General features: G+C 35.9%; 4 protein-coding genes across 4 annotated transcripts in view; 1 reads left to right on the forward strand and 3 right to left on the reverse strand.

The window, feature by feature from the left end:
• Window positions 1-160: 160 nt before the first annotated feature.
• Window positions 161-3,512, reverse strand: LOC108576671 (neither inactivation nor afterpotential protein G-like). Its single transcript, XM_017939713.1, has 9 exons — window positions 3,392-3,512; window positions 2,566-2,768; window positions 1,973-2,332; window positions 1,563-1,736; window positions 1,282-1,435; window positions 1,075-1,196; window positions 794-977; window positions 467-689; window positions 161-296 (listed from the first exon to the last, which is right to left on the reverse strand). Exons 1-9 carry the CDS (start codon window positions 3,510-3,512, stop codon window positions 161-163), a joined length of 1,677 nt encoding a protein of 558 aa, XP_017795202.1.
• A 2,794-nt stretch (window positions 3,513-6,306) lies between these two features.
• Window positions 6,307-8,392, reverse strand: LOC108576673 (glucose dehydrogenase [FAD, quinone]-like). The gene is made up of 5 exons (XM_017939714.1): window positions 8,272-8,392; window positions 7,446-7,648; window positions 6,853-7,212; window positions 6,443-6,616; window positions 6,307-6,345 (listed from the first exon to the last, which is right to left on the reverse strand). Exons 1-5 carry the CDS (start codon window positions 8,390-8,392, stop codon window positions 6,307-6,309), a joined length of 897 nt encoding a protein of 298 aa, XP_017795203.1.
• Window positions 8,393-12,629: 4,237 nt separating this feature from the next.
• On the forward strand, window positions 12,630-13,701 carry LOC108576679 (coiled-coil domain-containing protein 43). Its single transcript, XM_017939723.1, has 3 exons — window positions 12,630-12,842; window positions 13,148-13,536; window positions 13,629-13,701. Exons 1-3 carry the CDS (start codon window positions 12,678-12,680, stop codon window positions 13,699-13,701), a joined length of 627 nt encoding a protein of 208 aa, XP_017795212.1. The 5' UTR covers window positions 12,630-12,677.
• A 3,202-nt stretch (window positions 13,702-16,903) lies between these two features.
• The window catches only part of LOC108576681 (dual specificity tyrosine-phosphorylation-regulated kinase 4-like), a 91,519-nt gene continuing 88,424 nt past the window's right edge, over window positions 16,904-19,998 (reverse strand). Inside the window, exon 11 of the mRNA XM_017939725.1 lies at window positions 16,904-17,443. Coding sequence (XP_017795214.1) covers window positions 17,358-17,443 — 86 coding nt within the window. The 3' untranslated portion in view covers window positions 16,904-17,357. The remainder of the gene's footprint in view (window positions 17,444-19,998) is intronic.

Here is a 19,998-nt window from a genome sequence, read left to right on the forward strand (position 1 = left end):
TTCATTCGTCGTACTGTTTGAAACAGTATGCATGTATATAGATAGTATTACTGGATCGTTTAACATTAACTCGGTTATTCAATGAATAAAACTCGACGATCTCTTGCAGACCATATACTCCTTTTTCTATTTAAATCACAATAAGCAGGATTTTTATTTTTTAACTCAATTTACGATCGGCGATTAACTCGCTGGCTCGTTCCGCCATGGCAATCAGGACGGAATTCGGATTTCCAGAAATGGGAGATGGCAATACACTGGCGTCTATTATTCTCAGTCTACTAACGCCTCTCACTCTGAAATAAAAAAATACTTGTAACTTTCTGGTGTTACTTGCTGCGTCGTTCAATTGAGAAAAATTATATGCTATATTTCATGGAAATGTCTGTTTCCAACTTTGAACTAGTCGTTACATCTAACAAACGACAACTCTATCTCTAAATTGTCCTATAGAAATTTCGTGTACCGCAATTTCTCATCGACGACCGAACGATCGTCACTACCCATCCTACAGCTGCCACATATGTGATAGCTCGTGAGTCCGCCAACTCTCATCACACATTCCGTATATTCGACGTTTCGATAGTCTTGCGGCAGATGTTGACATTCTTCTAGATCAGGATGATGAACCTTCGCGCCGTATTCACGAAACTTTGGTGTTTCGAGCGTCTGAAGCGCGAAATTTACAGCTGAAAAATTCATCTTCGTCACGCACAGTGCATTGTAGAAAAGGGAAACGGTCGCGTGAGAAGCTTCGAGATATCGCAAAGAATCGGTTTTTGTAACCGTGTACCGTGATGGGTGCACAGAACGTCGTCGTATTGTTGAAGATAAGCAGGATCGATTCTCGGTTGTTGACGAATTTTATTCGACCTAAGTGAAATGCTTCCGCGACTCTTTGGTTGTAGACAAAACGACAGGAACAGAAATCCTTCCTGTGAGCTGTCGTTGTACGATGGATACATCGACCTGTAAGGCTGTGCATTTATTTATTAATCGTTGATTATCAAAACAGTGTAAGAATGTTTTTTATTAAACTTAGCGTTGCATTTACATTTGTACAACTGTGTTTACCTCAGTTTTGTAATTAGACATGGATTTTAACAATCTCTCCTCGGTGGAACCCATTCCGAAAAGCATCACACCGCTATTATTGGTTCGACCAACGGCCATTATACCGTTGGTTGCGTACCATCCTGAGAAATGATCAAAAAGAAACAAAATGATAAAACAGATAACGCGTTGTAAGCTACGGAGAAAGGACTATTAAAGACAATTAACCTCTTCCAAAAACGAAGTAATTGAGTACTTCAGGAAGCGTTTGTAGCTTCACTAAAGTCATGCTCACTTTTGCCTCGAGATTAACATAAACCGGAAGCATAAAATGGTCGAAAAGATTCTTGCCCACTTCCGGAAGATTGCTCACCACCGGTATCTAAAAATACCTTTGTTCTCAGATTTCACAATCGTTCTTGTATCATTCGCATGAAAAATATATTATTCGTTCAGTGGTGTTTTAGAGATTCATTCTAGAGAAAAGAAAAGATCCAACGATCCATCACCTGGAATTTGTCAAGATCTTCGGCTGGCCCGATTCCCGAAAGCAAAAGCAATTGAGGCGTATTGATAGCACCGGCGCAAAGAATCACCTCTTTCCTCGCGGCAATCTTTCCCACCGATCCATCTTTGTAAATCACCTTGATCCCGTCTGCGATTGAGTTCTCTTTGAAAAGTATCTGGAACATATTCAATTCACCGATCCGCTTCTTTTCTCCCCGCAAGGAAAAACACTTCTGAAACATTTCTACTAATTTCATTTTTCGCCGAAGAAGTACCGCAAGTTGAACTATTTAAAAAAGAATTACAAATAAAAAATTATCTTCTCGTTTCGATCTATCGACTTCTAACAAATTATTTCAATAATTGTTCTGCTTTTTAGAATTTTTAAAATAAAGGTACGATAAAATCTCACTTTCGAGACCAGCGTGTTCATCAAAATGTGTAAGTTCCTTCTGTTCCAAGCGTTTTGTAAATGCGCGTTAAACGTGCTCCAACGGGAACCTCTTTTAGTAGTGAACAGCCCCTTTTGTAAAGTCACATTATTCAACTTCAACGATTCTTCCGCCATGAGAAAAGCTTCCGCCAGATATTCCTCCTCCGGGCTGGACATTACGTTCATGATATCGGACACCTTTTTAAAATACGGAAGTAGATCGGCATGTGACCATCCCTTAGGCCAGACTTTGTAATCTTCCGGCTTTCCAAAGGAGTGAACCAAATGATTCATCTGGCCGCTGCCGCCCAACCCTTTACCTCTTGGAACCTTTTGTACCTATGACGAGATCGAGTGTTGTTATTATTATAGACGCTTGTCGCCCAAAAATTTCGTCGACTTTAGCATTTCTTACAAAATTTCATACACTTCTTCTGATAAAATTGTAAACGCGAAAAGAGTATATAAATTAAAGTAGAAACTTTGAAGACAAATATTGTTGAATTTTTAAATAATTTTAATACGAAAAATTGCAATTTCTATAATAGCCTTTATGGCTGATTTCCATTTACATTGTTCCAAAATCCTTTCGACGAGAACATTTGCGGTTCCGTGGAATACGACCAATCAACGTCAGTCCCTTGCATAACTGGCGCCAAAATTGGAACAGTCGACACCCATCCAAAATGTCCTCCAGCTTCGACCACCAACACGGTCACGTTCGAAATTCCAGAAAGACGTGATGCTAGTACGCATCCTGCTGTTCCAGCACCAACTTTGCCAGTAAAATCATTCAAATATTAAGTACCGACCAATACTAACCAGTAATGACTAATACTAATCTTGTAACAAAGCCTGAAAGAATCCTCCTAACCTCTTGTCTTACGCGTATAATAACGTGTCACACTCGTGGTGCAGATTATGTTCAAGATATTAAAAAATCAAGTTTTACATTTGTAATAAACGTGAATTCTATTCTCCAACTTCAACTCAAATTTAGTCTTGAAAACTGCGTTTCAGTTAACAATACTTGACATAATACACTCTTTTTTACATTACGCATATCTTAACGTGAACGTTCACTTTTCACGATCTATTGAAAACTCTATTGAAACCTACCTTCTACTTAAAGGAGTAAAAAACGACGAAACAAATATAAAATATGTGCACTTATTACTACAATATTTCTCATAAATTGCATCAGCCAAGTTTACTTCGAAATCCGATTTGCCACATAACCTTCAGAGACGTTACACCAACCTGTATCGACCGAATATGGTCATAGATCGAAGGATTAGTTGAATTCATTGCAAGCACTTCCCTTTTACGTGAAGATAGAACTCGAACGGTATCGCAGTCATCGACACTACCGGATGAAGAGGTTGCTTCTCTACTTACCGATTATGTAATCGTAATGCGTGTTGGGACGCTCGACAATGCTGGCCGGACCGTTGAAATAAAAATGGTACAGCAACGACACGAATAACACGAGGCACGATGCAAGCAAGTAGTTCCACATTGTCAGGAAGGAATTCGCGATGCGTCTGCGATCGGTATCGATGCCTGAATAACTGCGATGGACTAACAACGATTCGAGTGCAGAGTAATTCCAATATTAAATTAGCATCCCCGCTTGGAATCGATAGTCGTTTACAGTAACTGAGATAAAGTACTGTCACAATAGAGACGTGATGGTAACGAAATACGTGGCAGGATCGTTGTTGAGACAGAACTGGCTGATGATAAGGGAAAGTGGATTTTAGGGTGAGCGAAATGAACGAATGCAATGTTGCTTCTTTGAACATTTTCGTTTTATCGAGGTTCATATATGTACGGTGCATGATTACGAGTAGAATACGTGTACAATGTTGTGGTTGAAAAATATAGAAATTATTATTTTCTTAGGAGAAGGGTAGGTATATGATTCATTTGAAATTATGTGTAGATACTACAAAGTTTGTCGCAGAAACGCAGCATAGCTATGTATAGTGATTTTTATTCTTTGTATATTATATAATTAGAGACTTTTAAGCAATAATACTTATGTTGTACGATAAATACATATTCGTAAATATTTAAATTTAGAGAAAATTAATTTTTGGTAAAATTGTGTGCATCACCATCTGACGGTGAAAGGTGGAAATATAATATAAAAAAGAACACCTTTCCTGGCTGCTAAATAAGATTTTCATGGAGATACTTCGAATGCTACAAAACGAGATGTGTTTACTGATTGTTATGCTGCACAAATGATAATTATTTATTAAACTTGATTTGTCAGCCAAGAGCAATATTTATTTTTAGTACAGAAACTGTTATCGCGCATCGATAAGCGATTTTTTTATTTACCATTAATATCTTATCACAACTTTGTTAAAATTGTAGCCACAGACGAGATACAGAATAAACCTATCACTCAATACAGTTTTCTGTCCTACGCCGACGGGGGCTCTAGAGCCCCCTTACCATTTTCATGTCACTTCCAACGTTACCAATTCAGCATAGAATAAGATTACATCGTTAGTAGTGGTTGGAATTAGAACTAAATGTACATAAGTATGAAATTACAAATAAAGTGTTGAACCAAATAAAAAATTGTCGTTTAAGCACCCAGCAAATTTATTTATTCCCGTCACGTAAAATACCTCATTCACCGATCGAATTTTGGGATTTCTTTGATTATTACGCGTTTCTAACGATATCCATAACGATATGTTTGCAAAAGAAGATGGACGTGGTGTATAAGGGAGAATTAAATTGACTGTAAAATGCTGTCAAACAATAGTGGTATATTGTAACATACAATACATACAATAAATCATTGATTCTTTGACAAATAATCGCATTTGTTTGTTCTGTGATAGCTTGAAAGTTTCATTTGTTATACATACAAACAGAACATTAATTTCTCAATTTTTAATAAAAGTTATAAACAATTTCTAACTAATCTACTGCATACAATTGTTAATTCAATGTGAAATGAATACATTAAGCTGTTTCGTTAAGTTAAAGCATGCAATAATATTATGTAAGACTTCCAATAATTATAAACAACTATCCAAATTGTTTTGTGACAGGAAATACTAATTTTTCTATAATTAAAATCTTTGAAAATAAAGCAGAAACTGTATTTTACTATCTACCCTATTAGTAATGTTAAAACAATTAGAAATTTATTATAAGTATCAATTAAATACAATAAAAGTAACGAGGATAGCAATAGCGAAGAGAGATAAGGATACTAATAGCGGTAGATAAGGATAGCAATAGTGCCGTGTGTTTGACAAGGAAAGCAATAGGGATAGATAAGGACAGAAAATATTGAAAGGCGACATTAACGTCATCTCGTGTTTGGCTTCACGAACTAACAACTCATTACTAGGAACACAGAATATAAACAGAGGTATTAGACAAGGAACGAACTAGTGTGCGACAAGGATAGAGAGAAAACGTTTCCTATTGGCCCGCGGGCCACTAAGCTCCACCTCCCAGGCCCTAAATCAAGCCGGTCGATGAAAAATCATTAATAACTCAATAATTATGACGATTCTATGAACTTTTAGTATTAAAGAATGAAGTGTGGATCTTCAGCAACTTTCATATATAATTTTTATGGCTCTAAGTCCTTTCAGTAATTAGTTATTAATATTTGTTGCGCGGGATGTCAGAAAAGATACGACAGTCCCTTTCGCAACATCAAGTCGACCAGGGAAAAATCGTTAATAACTCAATAATTACGATGATTCTATGAACTTTTAGTATTGAAGAATGAAGTGTGGACCTTCGGCAACTTTCACATATTATTTTTAAGGCTCTAAGTCCTTTCAATAATTAGTTATTAATATTTGTTGCACGAGTTGTCGGGAACAATGCGACAGTCCCTTACGCAACATCAAGTCGACCAGGGAAAAATCGTTAATAACTCAATAATTACGATGATTCTATGAACTTTTAGTATTGAAGAATGAAGTGTGGACCTTCGGCAACTTTCACATATAATTTTTAAGGCTCTAAGTTCTTTCAATAATTAGTTATTAACAATTTAGTACGTGATGTCGGGAATAATACCGCATACCGTCAGGTACTTTTATGGTTTTTCAATAATTTCATAGCTTTTTGCTAAATTCTCATGCAACTAACTATATGCGTCTGAAAGGTAACTCCTTTGGCTATATTCTCATATAATTTTTATTAACATATCCCTTATGGTTTGATAGTTATTTAACATTCTTTAGGTGAGTATTACACCCGTCGCATTCAAGCGTAATGCATTTTCATTATTTCAATGGAAAAGCATGATTTATTATGCACTTTCAAGCATGTAGAATATAGAATAGACTGTTATTTATATTCTGCAATTAGTTTAGAACCGTAAGTAGTATGGTTTATTAGATATTAGCAATTGTTCATTTCATTCTAGAGAAAAGAAAAGATCCAACGATCCATCACCTGGAATTTGTCAAGATCTTCGGCTGGCCCGATTCCCGAAAGCAAAAGCAATTGAGGCGTATTGATAGCACCGGCGCAAAGAATCACCTCTTTCCTCGCGGCAATCTTTCCCACCGATCCATCTTTGTAAATCACCTTGATCCCGTCTGCGATTGAGTTCTCTTTGAAAAGTATCTGGAACATATTCAATTCACCGATCCGCTTCTTTTCTCCCCGCAAGGAAAAACACTTCTGAAACATTTCTACTAATTTCATTTTTCGCCGAAGAAGTACCGCAAGTTGAACTATTTAAAAAAGAATTACAAATAAACAATTATCTTCTCGTTTCGATCTATCGATTTCTAACAAATTATTTCAACAATTGTTCTGCTTTTTAGAATTTTTAAAATAAAGATACGATAAAATCTCACTTTCGAGACCAGCGTGTTCATCAAAATGTGTAAGTTCCTTCTGTTCCAAGCGTTTTGTAAATGCGCGTTAAACGTGCTCCAACGGGAACCTCTTTTAGTAGTGAACAGCCCCTTTTGTAAAGTCACATTATTCAACTTCAACGATTCTTCCGCCATGAGAAAAGCTTCCGCCAGATATTCCTCCTCCGGGCTGGACATTACGTTCATGATATCGGACACCTTTTTAAAATACGGAAGTAGATCGGCATGTGACCATCCCTTAGGCCAGACTTTGTAATCTTCCGGCTTTCCAAAGGAGTGAACCAAATGATTCATCTGGCCGCTGCCGCCCAACCCTTTACCTCTTGGAACCTTTTGTACCTATGACGAGATCGAGTGTTGTTATTATTATAGACGCTTGTCGCCCAAAAATTTCGTCGACTTTAGCATTTCTTACAAAATTTCATACACTTCTTCTGATAAAATTGTAAACGCGAAAAGAGTATATAAATTAAAGTAGAAACTTTGAAGACAAATATTGTTGAATTTTTAAATAATTTTAATACGAAAAATTGCAATTTCTATAATAGCCTTTATGGCTGATTTCCATTTACATTGTTCCAAAATCCTTTCGACGAGAACATTTGCGGTTCCGTGGAATACGACCAATCAACGTCAGTCCCTTGCATAACTGGCGCCAAAATTGGAACAGTCGACACCCATCCAAAATGTCCTCCAGCTTCGACCACCAACACGGTCACGTTCGAAATTCCAGAAAGACGTGATGCTAGTACGCATCCTGCTGTTCCAGCACCAACTTTGCCAGTAAAATCATTCAAATATTAAGTACCGACCAATACTAACCAGTAATGACTAATACTAATCTTGTAACAAAGCCTGAAAGAATCCTCCTAACCTCTTGTCTTACGCGTATAATAACGTGTCACACTCGTGGTGCAGATTATGTTCAAGATATTAAAAAATCAAGTTTTACATTTGTAATAAACGTGAATTCTATTCTCCAACTTCAACTCAAATTTAGTCTTGAAAACTGCGTTTCAGTTAACAATACTTGACATAATACACTCTTTTTTACATTACGCATATCTTAACGTGAACGTTCACTTTTCACGATCTATTGAAAACTCTATTGAAACCTACCTTCTACTTAAAGGAGTAAAAAACGACGAAACAAATATAAAATATGTGCACTTATTACTACAATATTTCTCATAAATTGCATCAGCCAAGTTTACTTCGAAATCCGATTTGCCACATAACCTTCAGAGACGTTACACCAACCTGTATCGACCGAATATGGTCATAGATCGAAGGATTAGTTGAATTCATTGCAAGCACTTCCCTTTTACGTGAAGATAGAACTCGAACGGTATCGCAGTCATCGACACTACCGGATGAAGAGGTTGCTTCTCTACTTACCGATTATGTAATCGTAATGCGTGTTGGGACGCTCGACAATGCTGGCCGGACCGTTGAAATAAAAATGGTACAGCAACGACACGAATAACACGAGGCACGATGCAAGCAAGTAGTTCCACATTGTCAGGAAGGAATTCGCGATGCGTCTGCGATCGGTATCGATGCCTGAATAACTGCGATGGACTAACAACGATTCGAGTGCAGAGTAATTCCAATATTAAATTAGCATCCCCGCTTGGAATCGATAGTCGTTTACAGTAACTGAGATAAAGTACTGTCACAATAGAGACGTGATGGTAACGAAATACGTGGCAGGATCGTTGTTGAGACAGAACTGGCTGATGATAAGGGAAAGTGGATTTTAGGGTGAGCGAAATGAACGAATGCAATGTTGCTTCTTTGAACATTTTCGTTTTATCGAGGTTCATATATGTACGGTGCATGATTACGAGTAGAATACGTGTACAATGTTGTGGTTGAAAAATATAGAAATTATTATTTTCTTAGGAGAAGGGTAGGTATATGATTCATTTGAAATTATGTGTAGATACTACAAAGTTTGTCGCAGAAACGCAGCATAGCTATGTATAGTGATTTTTATTCTTTGTATATTATATAATTAGAGACTTTTAAGCAATAATACTTATGTTGTACGATAAATACATATTCGTAAATATTTAAATTTAGAGAAAATTAATTTTTGGTAAAATTGTGTGCATCACCATCTGACGGTGAAAGGTGGAAATATAATATAAAAAAGAACACCTTTCCTGGCTGCTAAATAAGATTTTCATGGAGATACTTCGAATGCTACAAAACGAGATGTGTTTACTGATTGTTATGCTGCACAAATGATAATTATTTATTAAACTTGATTTGTCAGCCAAGAGCAATATTTATTTTTAGTACAGAAACTGTTATCGCGCATCGATAAGCGATTTTTTTATTTACCATTAATATCTTATCACAACTTTGTTAAAATTGTAGCCACAGACGAGATACAGAATAAACCTATCACTCAATACAGTTTTCTGTCCTACGCCGACGGGGGCTCTAGAGCCCCCTTACCATTTTCATGTCACTTCCAACGTTACCAATTCAGCATAGAATAAGATTACATCGTTAGTAGTGGTTGGAATTAGAACTAAATGTACATAAGTATGAAATTACAAATAAAGTGTTGAACCAAATAAAAAATTGTCGTTTAAGCACCCAGCAAATTTATTTATTCCCGTCACGTAAAATACCTCATTCACCGATCGAATTTTGGGATTTCTTTGATTATTACGCGTTTCTAACGATATCCATAACGATATGTTTGCAAAAGAAGATGGACGTGGTGTATAAGGGAGAATTAAATTGACTGTAAAATGCTGTCAAACAATAGTGGTATATTGTAACATACAATACTTACAATAAATCATTGATTCTTTGACAAATAATCGCATTTGTTTGTTCTGTGATAGCTTGAAAGTTTCATTTGTTATACATACAAACAGAACATTAATTTCTCAATTTTTAATAAAAGTTATAAACAATTTCTAACTAATCTACTGCATACAATTGTTAATTCAATGTGAAATGAATACATTAAGCTGTTTCGTTAAGTTAAAGCATGCAATAATATTATGTAAGACTTCCAATAATTATAAACAACTATCCAAATTGTTTTGTGACAGGAAATACTAATTTTTCTATAATTAAAATCTTTGAAAATAAAGCAGAAACTGTATTTTACTATCTACCCTATTAGTAATGTTAAAACAATTAGAAATTTATTATAAGTATCAATTAAATACAATAAAAGTAACGAGGATAGCAATAGCGAAGAGAGATAAGGATACTAATAGCGGTAGATAAGGATAGCAATAGTGCCGTGTGTTTGACAAGGAAAGCAATAGGGATAGATAAGGACAGAAAATATTGAAAGGCGACATTAACGTCATCTCGTGTTTGGCTTCACGAACTAACAACTCATTACTAGGAACACAGAATATAAACAGAGGTATTAGACAAGGAACGAACTAGTGTGCGACAAGGATAGAGAGAAAACGTTTCCTATTGGCCCGCGGGCCACTAAGCTCCACCTCCCAGGCCCTAAATCAAGCCGGTCGATGAAAAATCATTAATAACTCAATAATTATGACGATTCTATGAACTTTTAGTATTAAAGAATGAAGTGTGGATCTTCAGCAACTTTCATATATAATTTTTATGGCTCTAAGTCCTTTCAGTAATTAGTTATTAATATTTGTTGCGCGGGATGTCAGAAAAGATACGACAGTCCCTTTCGCAACATCAAGTCGACCAGGGAAAAATCGTTAATAACTCAATAATTACGATGATTCTATGAACTTTTAGTATTGAAGAATGAAGTGTGGACCTTCGGCAACTTTCACATATTATTTTTAAGGCTCTAAGTCCTTTCAATAATTAGTTATTAATATTTGTTGCACGAGTTGTCGGGAACAATGCGACAGTCCCTTACGCAACATCAAGTCGACCAGGGAAAAATCGTTAATAACTCAATAATTACGATGATTCTATGAACTTTTAGTATTGAAGAATGAAGTGTGGACCTTCGGCAACTTTCACATATAATTTTTAAGGCTCTAAGTTCTTTCAATAATTAGTTATTAACAATTTAGTACGTGATGTCGGGAATAATACCGCATACCGTCAGGTACTTTTATGGTTTTTCAATAATTTCATAGCTTTTTGCTAAATTCTCATGCAACTAACTATATGCGTCTGAAAGGTAACTCCTTTGGCTATATTCTCATATAATTTTTATTAACATATCCCTTATGGTTTGATAGTTATTTAACATTCTTTAGGTGAGTATTACACCCGTCGCATTCAAGCGTAATGCATTTTCATTATTTCAATGGAAAAGCATGATTTATTATGCACTTTCAAGCATGTAGAATATAGAATAGACTGTTATTTATATTCTGCAATTAGTTTAGAACCGTAAGTAGTATGGTTTATTAGATATTAGCAATTGTTCATTACAGTTGACTATACTGGAGTACGATGAATAGGGGACTCTCTCACATAATGTTTAATAACTCGTAAACTAAATCGAATATATTAATAAAAGTTATATGAGAATGTAGCTAAAGGAGTTGCCTTTCAGATGCGTATAGTTAGTTGCACGAGAATTTAGTAGAAAGCTGTGAAATTACTGAAAAACCGCAAATGTACTTAACGGTATGCGGTATCGTTCCCGACATTCCGAGCTAAAATTATTAATAACTAAGTATTGGAAGGGTTTAGAGCACTAAAATCTATATGAGAAAGTTGCTGAAGGTCCACACTGCATTCTTCAATTCTAAAAGTTCACAAAATAATCGTAATTATCGAGTTATTAATGATTTTTCACAGGCCAACTTGATCGAGGCTCTGCAAGATGGAGTCTATCGGCCCGCCAGCCAATAGGAAACGTTCTCTCTCTGTCCTTGTCGCACACTAGTGCTTTCCTTGTCTAATACCTCTGTTTATATTCTGTTATGCTAGTAACGAGTCGTTAGTTCGCGAAGCCAAACGCGAGATGGTGATCTTTAATACATTATACTATAATAAAGATATGAGAACATAATTTTTTATTAGTAAATAATTCATCCCATGTGTGTGTCCTATTGCTTTCGAGTGATCGTCAAAGTTCTCTCCACGGAATCCAATATATTTATGTAAATATGTATAATATCTTTATATGCAGATTTAAGAAAAGAGAATGTTTTTTATTTGTCGACTTTACCATCTTCGATGGTTGGATTGCATATAATTCCCAAATTCACCGCTCTACTCTCGTAGAGGGCGTAACAAAACCTCTGATTTTTTACACGATCGCTATTTCAGAACGTGAGACATAATAAAGTCTCAGAAGATGATAGGTCTATTCTGAACATCGTCTGTGATTGTAACATTATTACATAATTTAAAGATAGCTTGTTAACTTACAATTCTTTACTCTTTAAGATAAGAAGTTCTTTCTTTGGATATTCCAATTTCACACTTTGCAATATCTTGCAGTACCGTTATTTTATGTAAACCCTTTGAATATTTTAATTTAACATTATTCAGTGTAAGTTTGGCTTGACAATCACTATTTATATTCCCCCAAAATATACTTTTGTAATTCGATACTTGCGTTCAGACTTATCGCGCGTAATGCGCACAGGAAAGAGTAATTATAATAATTAACAAATTGAACTTTTCACGAGCAGCAACATAATGGAAAAAATGATACTGTTGTGAAAAAAATATATTCCTTGATAACGAGCTTCTCGAAGTTCTTTAACGTGCAATTATACTTGTATGAGATTTATTAGAAACGTTCAGTGCGGCGTGCGGCTTTGAGCGTGTTGCCAACTGGAAGACATGGAAAGTTGAAAAAGGCGAACATGGCGGTCGCGACGAATTCTTTCGACAGTTGGCTTAGCAAGAAATTGCAGGCTTTAAATACTGACGAAGGTGTATTTGGGTCGTACATCAAAGGAATTTTAGAGGGAGACGAAACGGAGGATGAGAAGACCGAAGCCCTTGAAAGCATACTCGCGGGCATAACGGTGAGGAGCACATGGATTGTGAGGTTAGAATATGCTTGCTGTTCGTAGCCGATGTCTATCAGCTGGTCGAAAATAACAGTAGTGCTATTATTATTCTTTCTGTCGTCAACTAGTATGTGTGTCCTCAAATTGGACACGTTATGCATTTCATGTTCGTGCATGCATGCTTAGATGTCGTCGACATATTCGCCGTATTCGTTAGGATCCCAATAATTCGGCGATATTCTGTAACATGTAATTGAATGACATTACGAATAACACTTTTCATTTCGTGATATATAATATTTAATGTCGTTGGTTTTTAGGACGATAACATTAGTAAACATGTGACGGAAATATTGAAAGCTTGGGCCGAATGGCTACCTGTTGAAGAGGTTTCTACTGCAAAAGTACCAGTGGAAGATGTGGATGTCAGATTGGCGCGAATGCTGGAATCTCAGTCTCTGCCGACTACGACGCAAAAAAGTTACACAGAGGAAGAGAAGAAAATAAGGGATGTGATTCTTGCACAATATAGTCAAATGTCAGATGAAGAAAACAGTGAAGGAGATGGAGAGGAGGATGGTGCAAGTGGAGGAGATTGTGGAATTGAGAAGAATACAAATGCAGCTGCAATAATACAACAGGAGAGAGAAAAAAGAGGAAAGGCAAAGTTAGAAAGTCAAAAGAAAAAGGAGAAGGACAAAGAAGACAGGTAGGTTTATAATAAATTGTCCATCATGTCAAATATAAAAAAATTATGACTGTATTGTTGTTGATGTATACACACATACCTTTTTAATTTAGAGAAAAACAAAAACAGTTGAGAGAAGAGAAGAAGGAAAAACGAAAGACACAAAAAGGAGAAAGAAGGAGGTAGCATTGGGACAACAAGATTTTGACTTTTACCTCAAGGTTTCGAATAATCAAATGCAAATTAGCATACATATACATCTGTGTTTATTCTTATGCATGCAATGATCTCCAGCAGCTACTTAAGTCATTTACTAATATATTACTAGAAATTTACGTTTGTAGAATGCATATCCTAAAGGAATGCAATTTCAGATAAAGTACTAAAATGTACATATGCTGAATAATGTTAATTATATTGTATGTATATGTATGTAACATTGCATCCTGTGCCTTCTATCTGTTAAAAATCTCAGAAACGATGTAATCTGCTCTAAAATGACTTTCTACTTGTTTTTTCTTTTCTATTCTTCTTGTATTATTAAAATTTATCGAGCATTGTTTCATTTGTATACAAGGCATAATTTTTTTTTTACCGATTTCCGACTTTATTTAATTTTTATCGACATTGAAAATGATCAGTGTAATAACTGCAGGTAATTTGTACTTATTATTACGCTGAGCGTACTACGTTTCTTTCTCATATAAATTATGTATTTAATACCAATACATTAAATAAACCATCTTAACATTGATCCTAAAACGTACCTGAATGAGCGCGATGATTCCAGTTATTATCCTTATTTAGCAAACATCTTGACAGTGGGATAATGATACAAAGACAATGGTATTATGTTTGTATTTTTTATTAGTATATATTTACACACAAGATACCGTGTCGAAACCGAGTCATCTTGGTATTGCATTAATAATGAAAGACAAACGCAGTAAGATAAAAACAAACGAACAAATGATACAAAAGATGATGATGCTTCAGTATTGTATAGTTACATATACTAATGTCATTATCATAATCATTTTATTATTAGCAATTCTTCTCTTCGTTCACTATAATTAAGTTGGGCAGAAATTGACGAACTCGTACTTACACGATATAACAAGGTCTTTCCCTGCTGTTCAACGCCGAGTTACAAATCATTATCAATTCCTGCTCTCTCGCTCTCATTCTCGCGCGCTCTCTCTCTCTCACTCTCTCTTCCTCGCATTCCTTTCCATATTTCGTCTATCTGTGAATATCCTTTCCCCCTCCCGTTTCCATCATATTTCACCTCTTCTTTTTTTGCAAAGCTCATTACAAGTTGATTAATAATTTTCATATCTATATGCATATACGTTCAATCACGGTACAATATTCCAAAGTAACATCGCATTTGGTAACATTTTGGTCCTTCGAGCCTTCACACCAACACATCATCGTCAACCAGGAACTCAGCTGCCAGGTAAGCACAGCGTCTTTGGAATAACATCGAAAAGTAGCTGTCGAAGAACGCAACATCCACACAATATCATTAAGAAGTTGTTAAACATTCTCACATTACCATCCTGAACTGAGTTGCCAGGAAAGCATAGAATCGATAAAATCATTGAGAAGTATATTTTGTGGAAATTCGAAGTAATATTACATTCTCAGTTTCTAAGTGTACTTTAAGAGTTTATTGATAAAAGTATACGTCATCTTTTCGAAACTAGTGCTTCAGAAATGCTTTCCAGAGTAAAATTAGTTTGGAAAAATTGCTATTTTTCAATTAAATTAATTTATACAATTACTATTTTTGATTGCTTTCCGAACACCTGCACTCTTCAAATTGTTCTTATTGTAGTTCTATCTTGCGTTCTTAGACAGTAATCATGCCGTTAGCCGAACAAGCTAAGGCTTTGATCATTGAGTGTGGTCTTGTCAAAAATAGCCTTGACTCGATTCAAGAAATATTTCGAAACGTAACACAATAATTCCGTAACCATGCTCTAAAAACAATTAGAAAGTATTGCAGTTTAGGATTACTCGGGAAATTTGATATATTTTAGAAAAACAAGTCCATGATTTTGTTAAAAGAGAATAATATTTACTACTAGAATTTTTATAAATGCTTAACTACAAGAATTTTCTAACACAAAACTGTCGTTCGTGATTGTCCTATCGGGATATACTAAGAATGATTATTTTATAAGATCGATTGAAGGCTACGTGTCGATGTTGCATCGGCAATGAGGGAGGGGGAAAAGGGACGGTCGTGGCGATGGCAACGATCTCGCCATGTTATGCACAGTTACTATCTAATTGAATTCAATAGATCTAATCACGTCGTTAACTCGATAATTAGTTACACGCTGTACTAACAGATATTTGCTAAGAGCATTCCACGCTGAAGCCTGAAAGAGAGTTTTTCTTTCTTTTTGTTCTCGTAGAGTTTAGACCTTTTTAGAGACCATCCCCCTTTTCTTTCCGTAACACACGTTTTCTAGGACTAGAAAGCGACTGCTGTGTGTTCGTCCACGTTATTCCGGCTAATTGTCAACCTGGAGAAACCTGGATCACGAGACGGCCATGATTCTCTCTAATCCAATCTGACATAAGAATTTTTCGTTTTAGAGGATACGTCGACTGATTATTCATGCTCAAACACCTCTTTGTTCTATAATTCTTTTTTAAATTCTTTTTATTTCTAATGAAAGTATACTTCACTTTTTTTTTTTGTTTTGTTTACTTTTAAGCATACATTTTGTCTCGCGTGGGCACACATACGCATGCGCAAGTACATGATTCTGCGCATACACGTGCTGAACGCAAATCGGTCACTTTACGTAGATTAGTCGATCCTACGCATGTAATTTGATCCCACTGTATACAATATAGTGAACACAACTAAAAACTCAAGGAGACTGTACAATCGGCGCGAACAATTCGTACGAGAAAAAGCACAGAGGGAACAGAAACACATCTGGCTCTCTGTCAATTTAATCTCCTCTCGTGTTTTTCGTGCTCGCAATTTTTCGCGCCAAATGTGTTCAATTGACTTCCATTAAACCGTTCACACATGTCAAAACCAACGCGAATAGAATGTTCCTTTTTTTTTTCGCTTGGCACGCTCGTCGATTAAATGCCTGGTAACTATTCACTTAAGCACTTAATGCCTTTACTTCTACATTGGACACTGAACATACTCTCGCGTGCAAAATAGCGGGCAGTTCATCGTATTCGATGAACAATAAATTCATGGAACACATTGTACGACCAGATTATCATTGCGAGAGACATTTATGATTTCAACGATAAATATACGTCGTGTAAGAAAAATTGTTTTCCTATCGTGTCGAATGTTTCTCTGCGAACGATTTAATCGACACACGACTGTACAGTTCCAGGGGTGGTGGGAAGAGTAAAGGGGAGCAGGGGGGACTCCATTTTACTGGAGCTACGTTGTTCGAACGGTCTTCTCTATTTATTCTCTAAATGGATACCCTATATTTAACTCGTTTTTTATTCGCTTCCGCGTGGGTTACTTAACACGTAAAATCGTATATGTATATATGTATATGCGGTAATGTAACGCATTCTCGCTGAACACATTCTCTCTCTCTCACACACACCCTCTTTCGCGCTCTCTCTCCCTTCTCTTTCTCTCTGGTGTACCTTTCTTGTTTTTCTGTTTCTTTCCTTTTCTTGCGTTTGCTGCTCTCACACACACATGCATACGGTCGCACACACGTCTTGTTAATGTCAGTTATTATACACAATTTGATATTTCTTGTTTCACTATAAATCTGTGTGTATGTGAGAGTGGATGTATGTGTAGTGTACGTTGGCTTAAGATACTACGCTCGTTAAATGTTGGACTCGCCGCTCTGCCTACACTCGAACAAAGTGCTTCCATGGGCAGCTCTCTCTCTTAGTCTCGTGCCGGTGACGCCTGTGAATTTAGAACCGTTCGTTACGCGTTCTGATCAACCAATCTGATTTCGGACGACTTACGAACCCGCCAAATATTTCAAATACGTGCAATACATAAGGTGGATGCATAAAATGCGGGTTCATTTTTCGTTTTTCCCTTTCAAACAATAAAGTTTTGTAGGATGAGGTATTTGAACAAAAGTATCCGAATGTGTTTCAATTGTTTCCGAAAGCATGAAAAATTTGTTACAAAAGTGATTCGTAATATTTTGAGAATTCTAATTTAAATTTTCATTATTCTCTGTTCGAGTCCTTTCTTCCTACTTTTGTAACATGGTTAGAAAACAGAAAGAACACTGAAAATTCTGGTGGTCTGAAATATAAATTCCATTCATTGTAAATAATAGTTTCTTCTTTTCTACATCAAAAACAACGAAGGTATTTTTATATCCTTTGAATACTTCATCCTATAACTATTAAACTGTCCTTAACATATTTCATAGTGCTCCCATTTATTCTTTTTACGATGTAAGTTGTCTTCCGTTACGTAATGTACGAAATTTTGACGCGAGCTTTACCAAGCGAACACTCACAAAAAGTGTGTGCTTTGTTAAAAATATTATTTCGAGGTGTTTGAACGTATCAAGGGCGTATCTTGTCAGAGGAAACATGCACAACTGTCAAAGATTGCCGTAACTACTAAAAACCCATGCTACTGCCGCTGTTTTGTGATCGAATTGCATCAAATTATTCTCTTCGGGACGCGATAAAATCGTCGAAATAGAAAATGCGTTTCAGGCTGTGATCATTCGGTTAACGTAATACAATAAAATGTACAACATGAGAAAAATGGTATCTTATCGTGGTTATGAATGATCGACGTTACACTTTCAAATAAAAGCCTTTAAATAAAATTCTACGTAATGACGCTTTTATTACTTCAGTCTTTGTCACGCAAATTATCCTTTTTCTCCCACTTTTTACACACGATTCTGAACATCCGAACCCATCATTGCCTCTCGAGGAGGCTCAGCGACGAAATGCTCGAAGACAACTTACGCTTAAATTCGTATAAGAAGAAGCAGCTTTTACTTTATATGTGTATGTATATGTGTATCTCAGGGGACCAGTCGAAACGCAAAAATAAGAGCACACACGGCTGTGTGTGTGTGTATGTATGTATGTGTGTTCGACGGGTCGCTAATAACGAGCAGTTACACGTTGTACGAATAACGCTAATGATATTTACCATAATATCTACGAGTATATTCTCTTCTCGTTTTTTTAGTTGAACTTTCATCACGATTTTTGAACACCGAGCGGAAACTCTTCTTTTATTTTAGTTTTTGTCTGTATCTATGTATGTGTATGTATGCGTGTATGTATCTCAGGCAACGTATGTTACACGGTACAGAGGTTATCCCTTCAAATCCTTCGCATTAACCTAAAAAATGACGTACTTCGTTCGCGCTGTCGCGAATATACCCTTGATCTTAATTTTTCCTTTCTTTTCTTTAATGTATAATCGCTCGATACGCGAAGAGGAGATGCGACTTCTGATTAAGGTTTGCTAACATAGTTAAAAACACATGTATAAATAGACGAGAATTCAAGCGATTAATAAGAAAACGACCATTTTGTCCTTTTCGATAAGCGACATCATACGGTATCGCTATAGTTGCGGCGAAAAAAAGAATCATGCGAAGAAAAACGGTGATCGAGAAGGTTTAAGCGACTGGGGATTTTTTTTTTAACGATAAGAACAAGAAAAAACAAAGTGGATAAAAATTCGAACGCATGCTGTGAACTGCTGGATTTTGAGGGCTTAATCAATTGTCTGTACAACTCTTACACGATAATAATAATAATAATATTAATAATAACAATATGTTATCTCTCTGCGTGTGTTTTTACTCATTGGATAAATTCATTAATATCGTAATTATTATAATTCTTGCGATAATAGCGAGAGCGATAATCATATAAAGAGAAAACAAAATAATGATTAATAGTAAAGAATGAAGAGAAAAAAAAAATCATTAATTATAACGATTGTTTACTTCTTAATATCAGAGATCTACGTAAAAGACAGTGGTAGATTAATATCACAATAAGACTACTCAGGCCTCGTGAAACTGGGGCACACGCTTCATTTCCAGGAGTTTTGCCTCTCTATCTCTATCTCTCTCTCTCCTTCTCTCTACGAGGTTTGCCTTGACGTTTCATTATTAATCGTACGACCCTGTTGCCACAGGGTTTCAGACGACTCAGATTCTCTACTTATATTTCTTTTTCCGCTTTTTCTTTTTTAGTTGCTTTTTTCTTTTTTTTTCAACTTTTTTCCTCAGGTTTCTTTTTTTAACCGCGATTCGATGCTCTTTTAATATTGCATTCGATGAGAAATGTATCGCGCGGGAGTCTCGTTGTTAAAATCGCATTCACCCTTTCGCTCTGCTCTATATCCTCGTAAATATTTTCTCATATATATATTTATATTTATACGTATAGTTAATTGTAACATTAATTTGCGCTCGTCGATGGCGAATCGAACTTTTCTTACACGTTTAAAGTCTA

The sequence above is a fragment of the Habropoda laboriosa genome, unplaced genomic scaffold (assembly GCF_001263275.1).
Source record: "Habropoda laboriosa isolate 0110345459 unplaced genomic scaffold, ASM126327v1 scaffold434, whole genome shotgun sequence".
NCBI classification, from domain to species: domain Eukaryota; kingdom Metazoa; phylum Arthropoda; class Insecta; order Hymenoptera; family Apidae; genus Habropoda; species Habropoda laboriosa.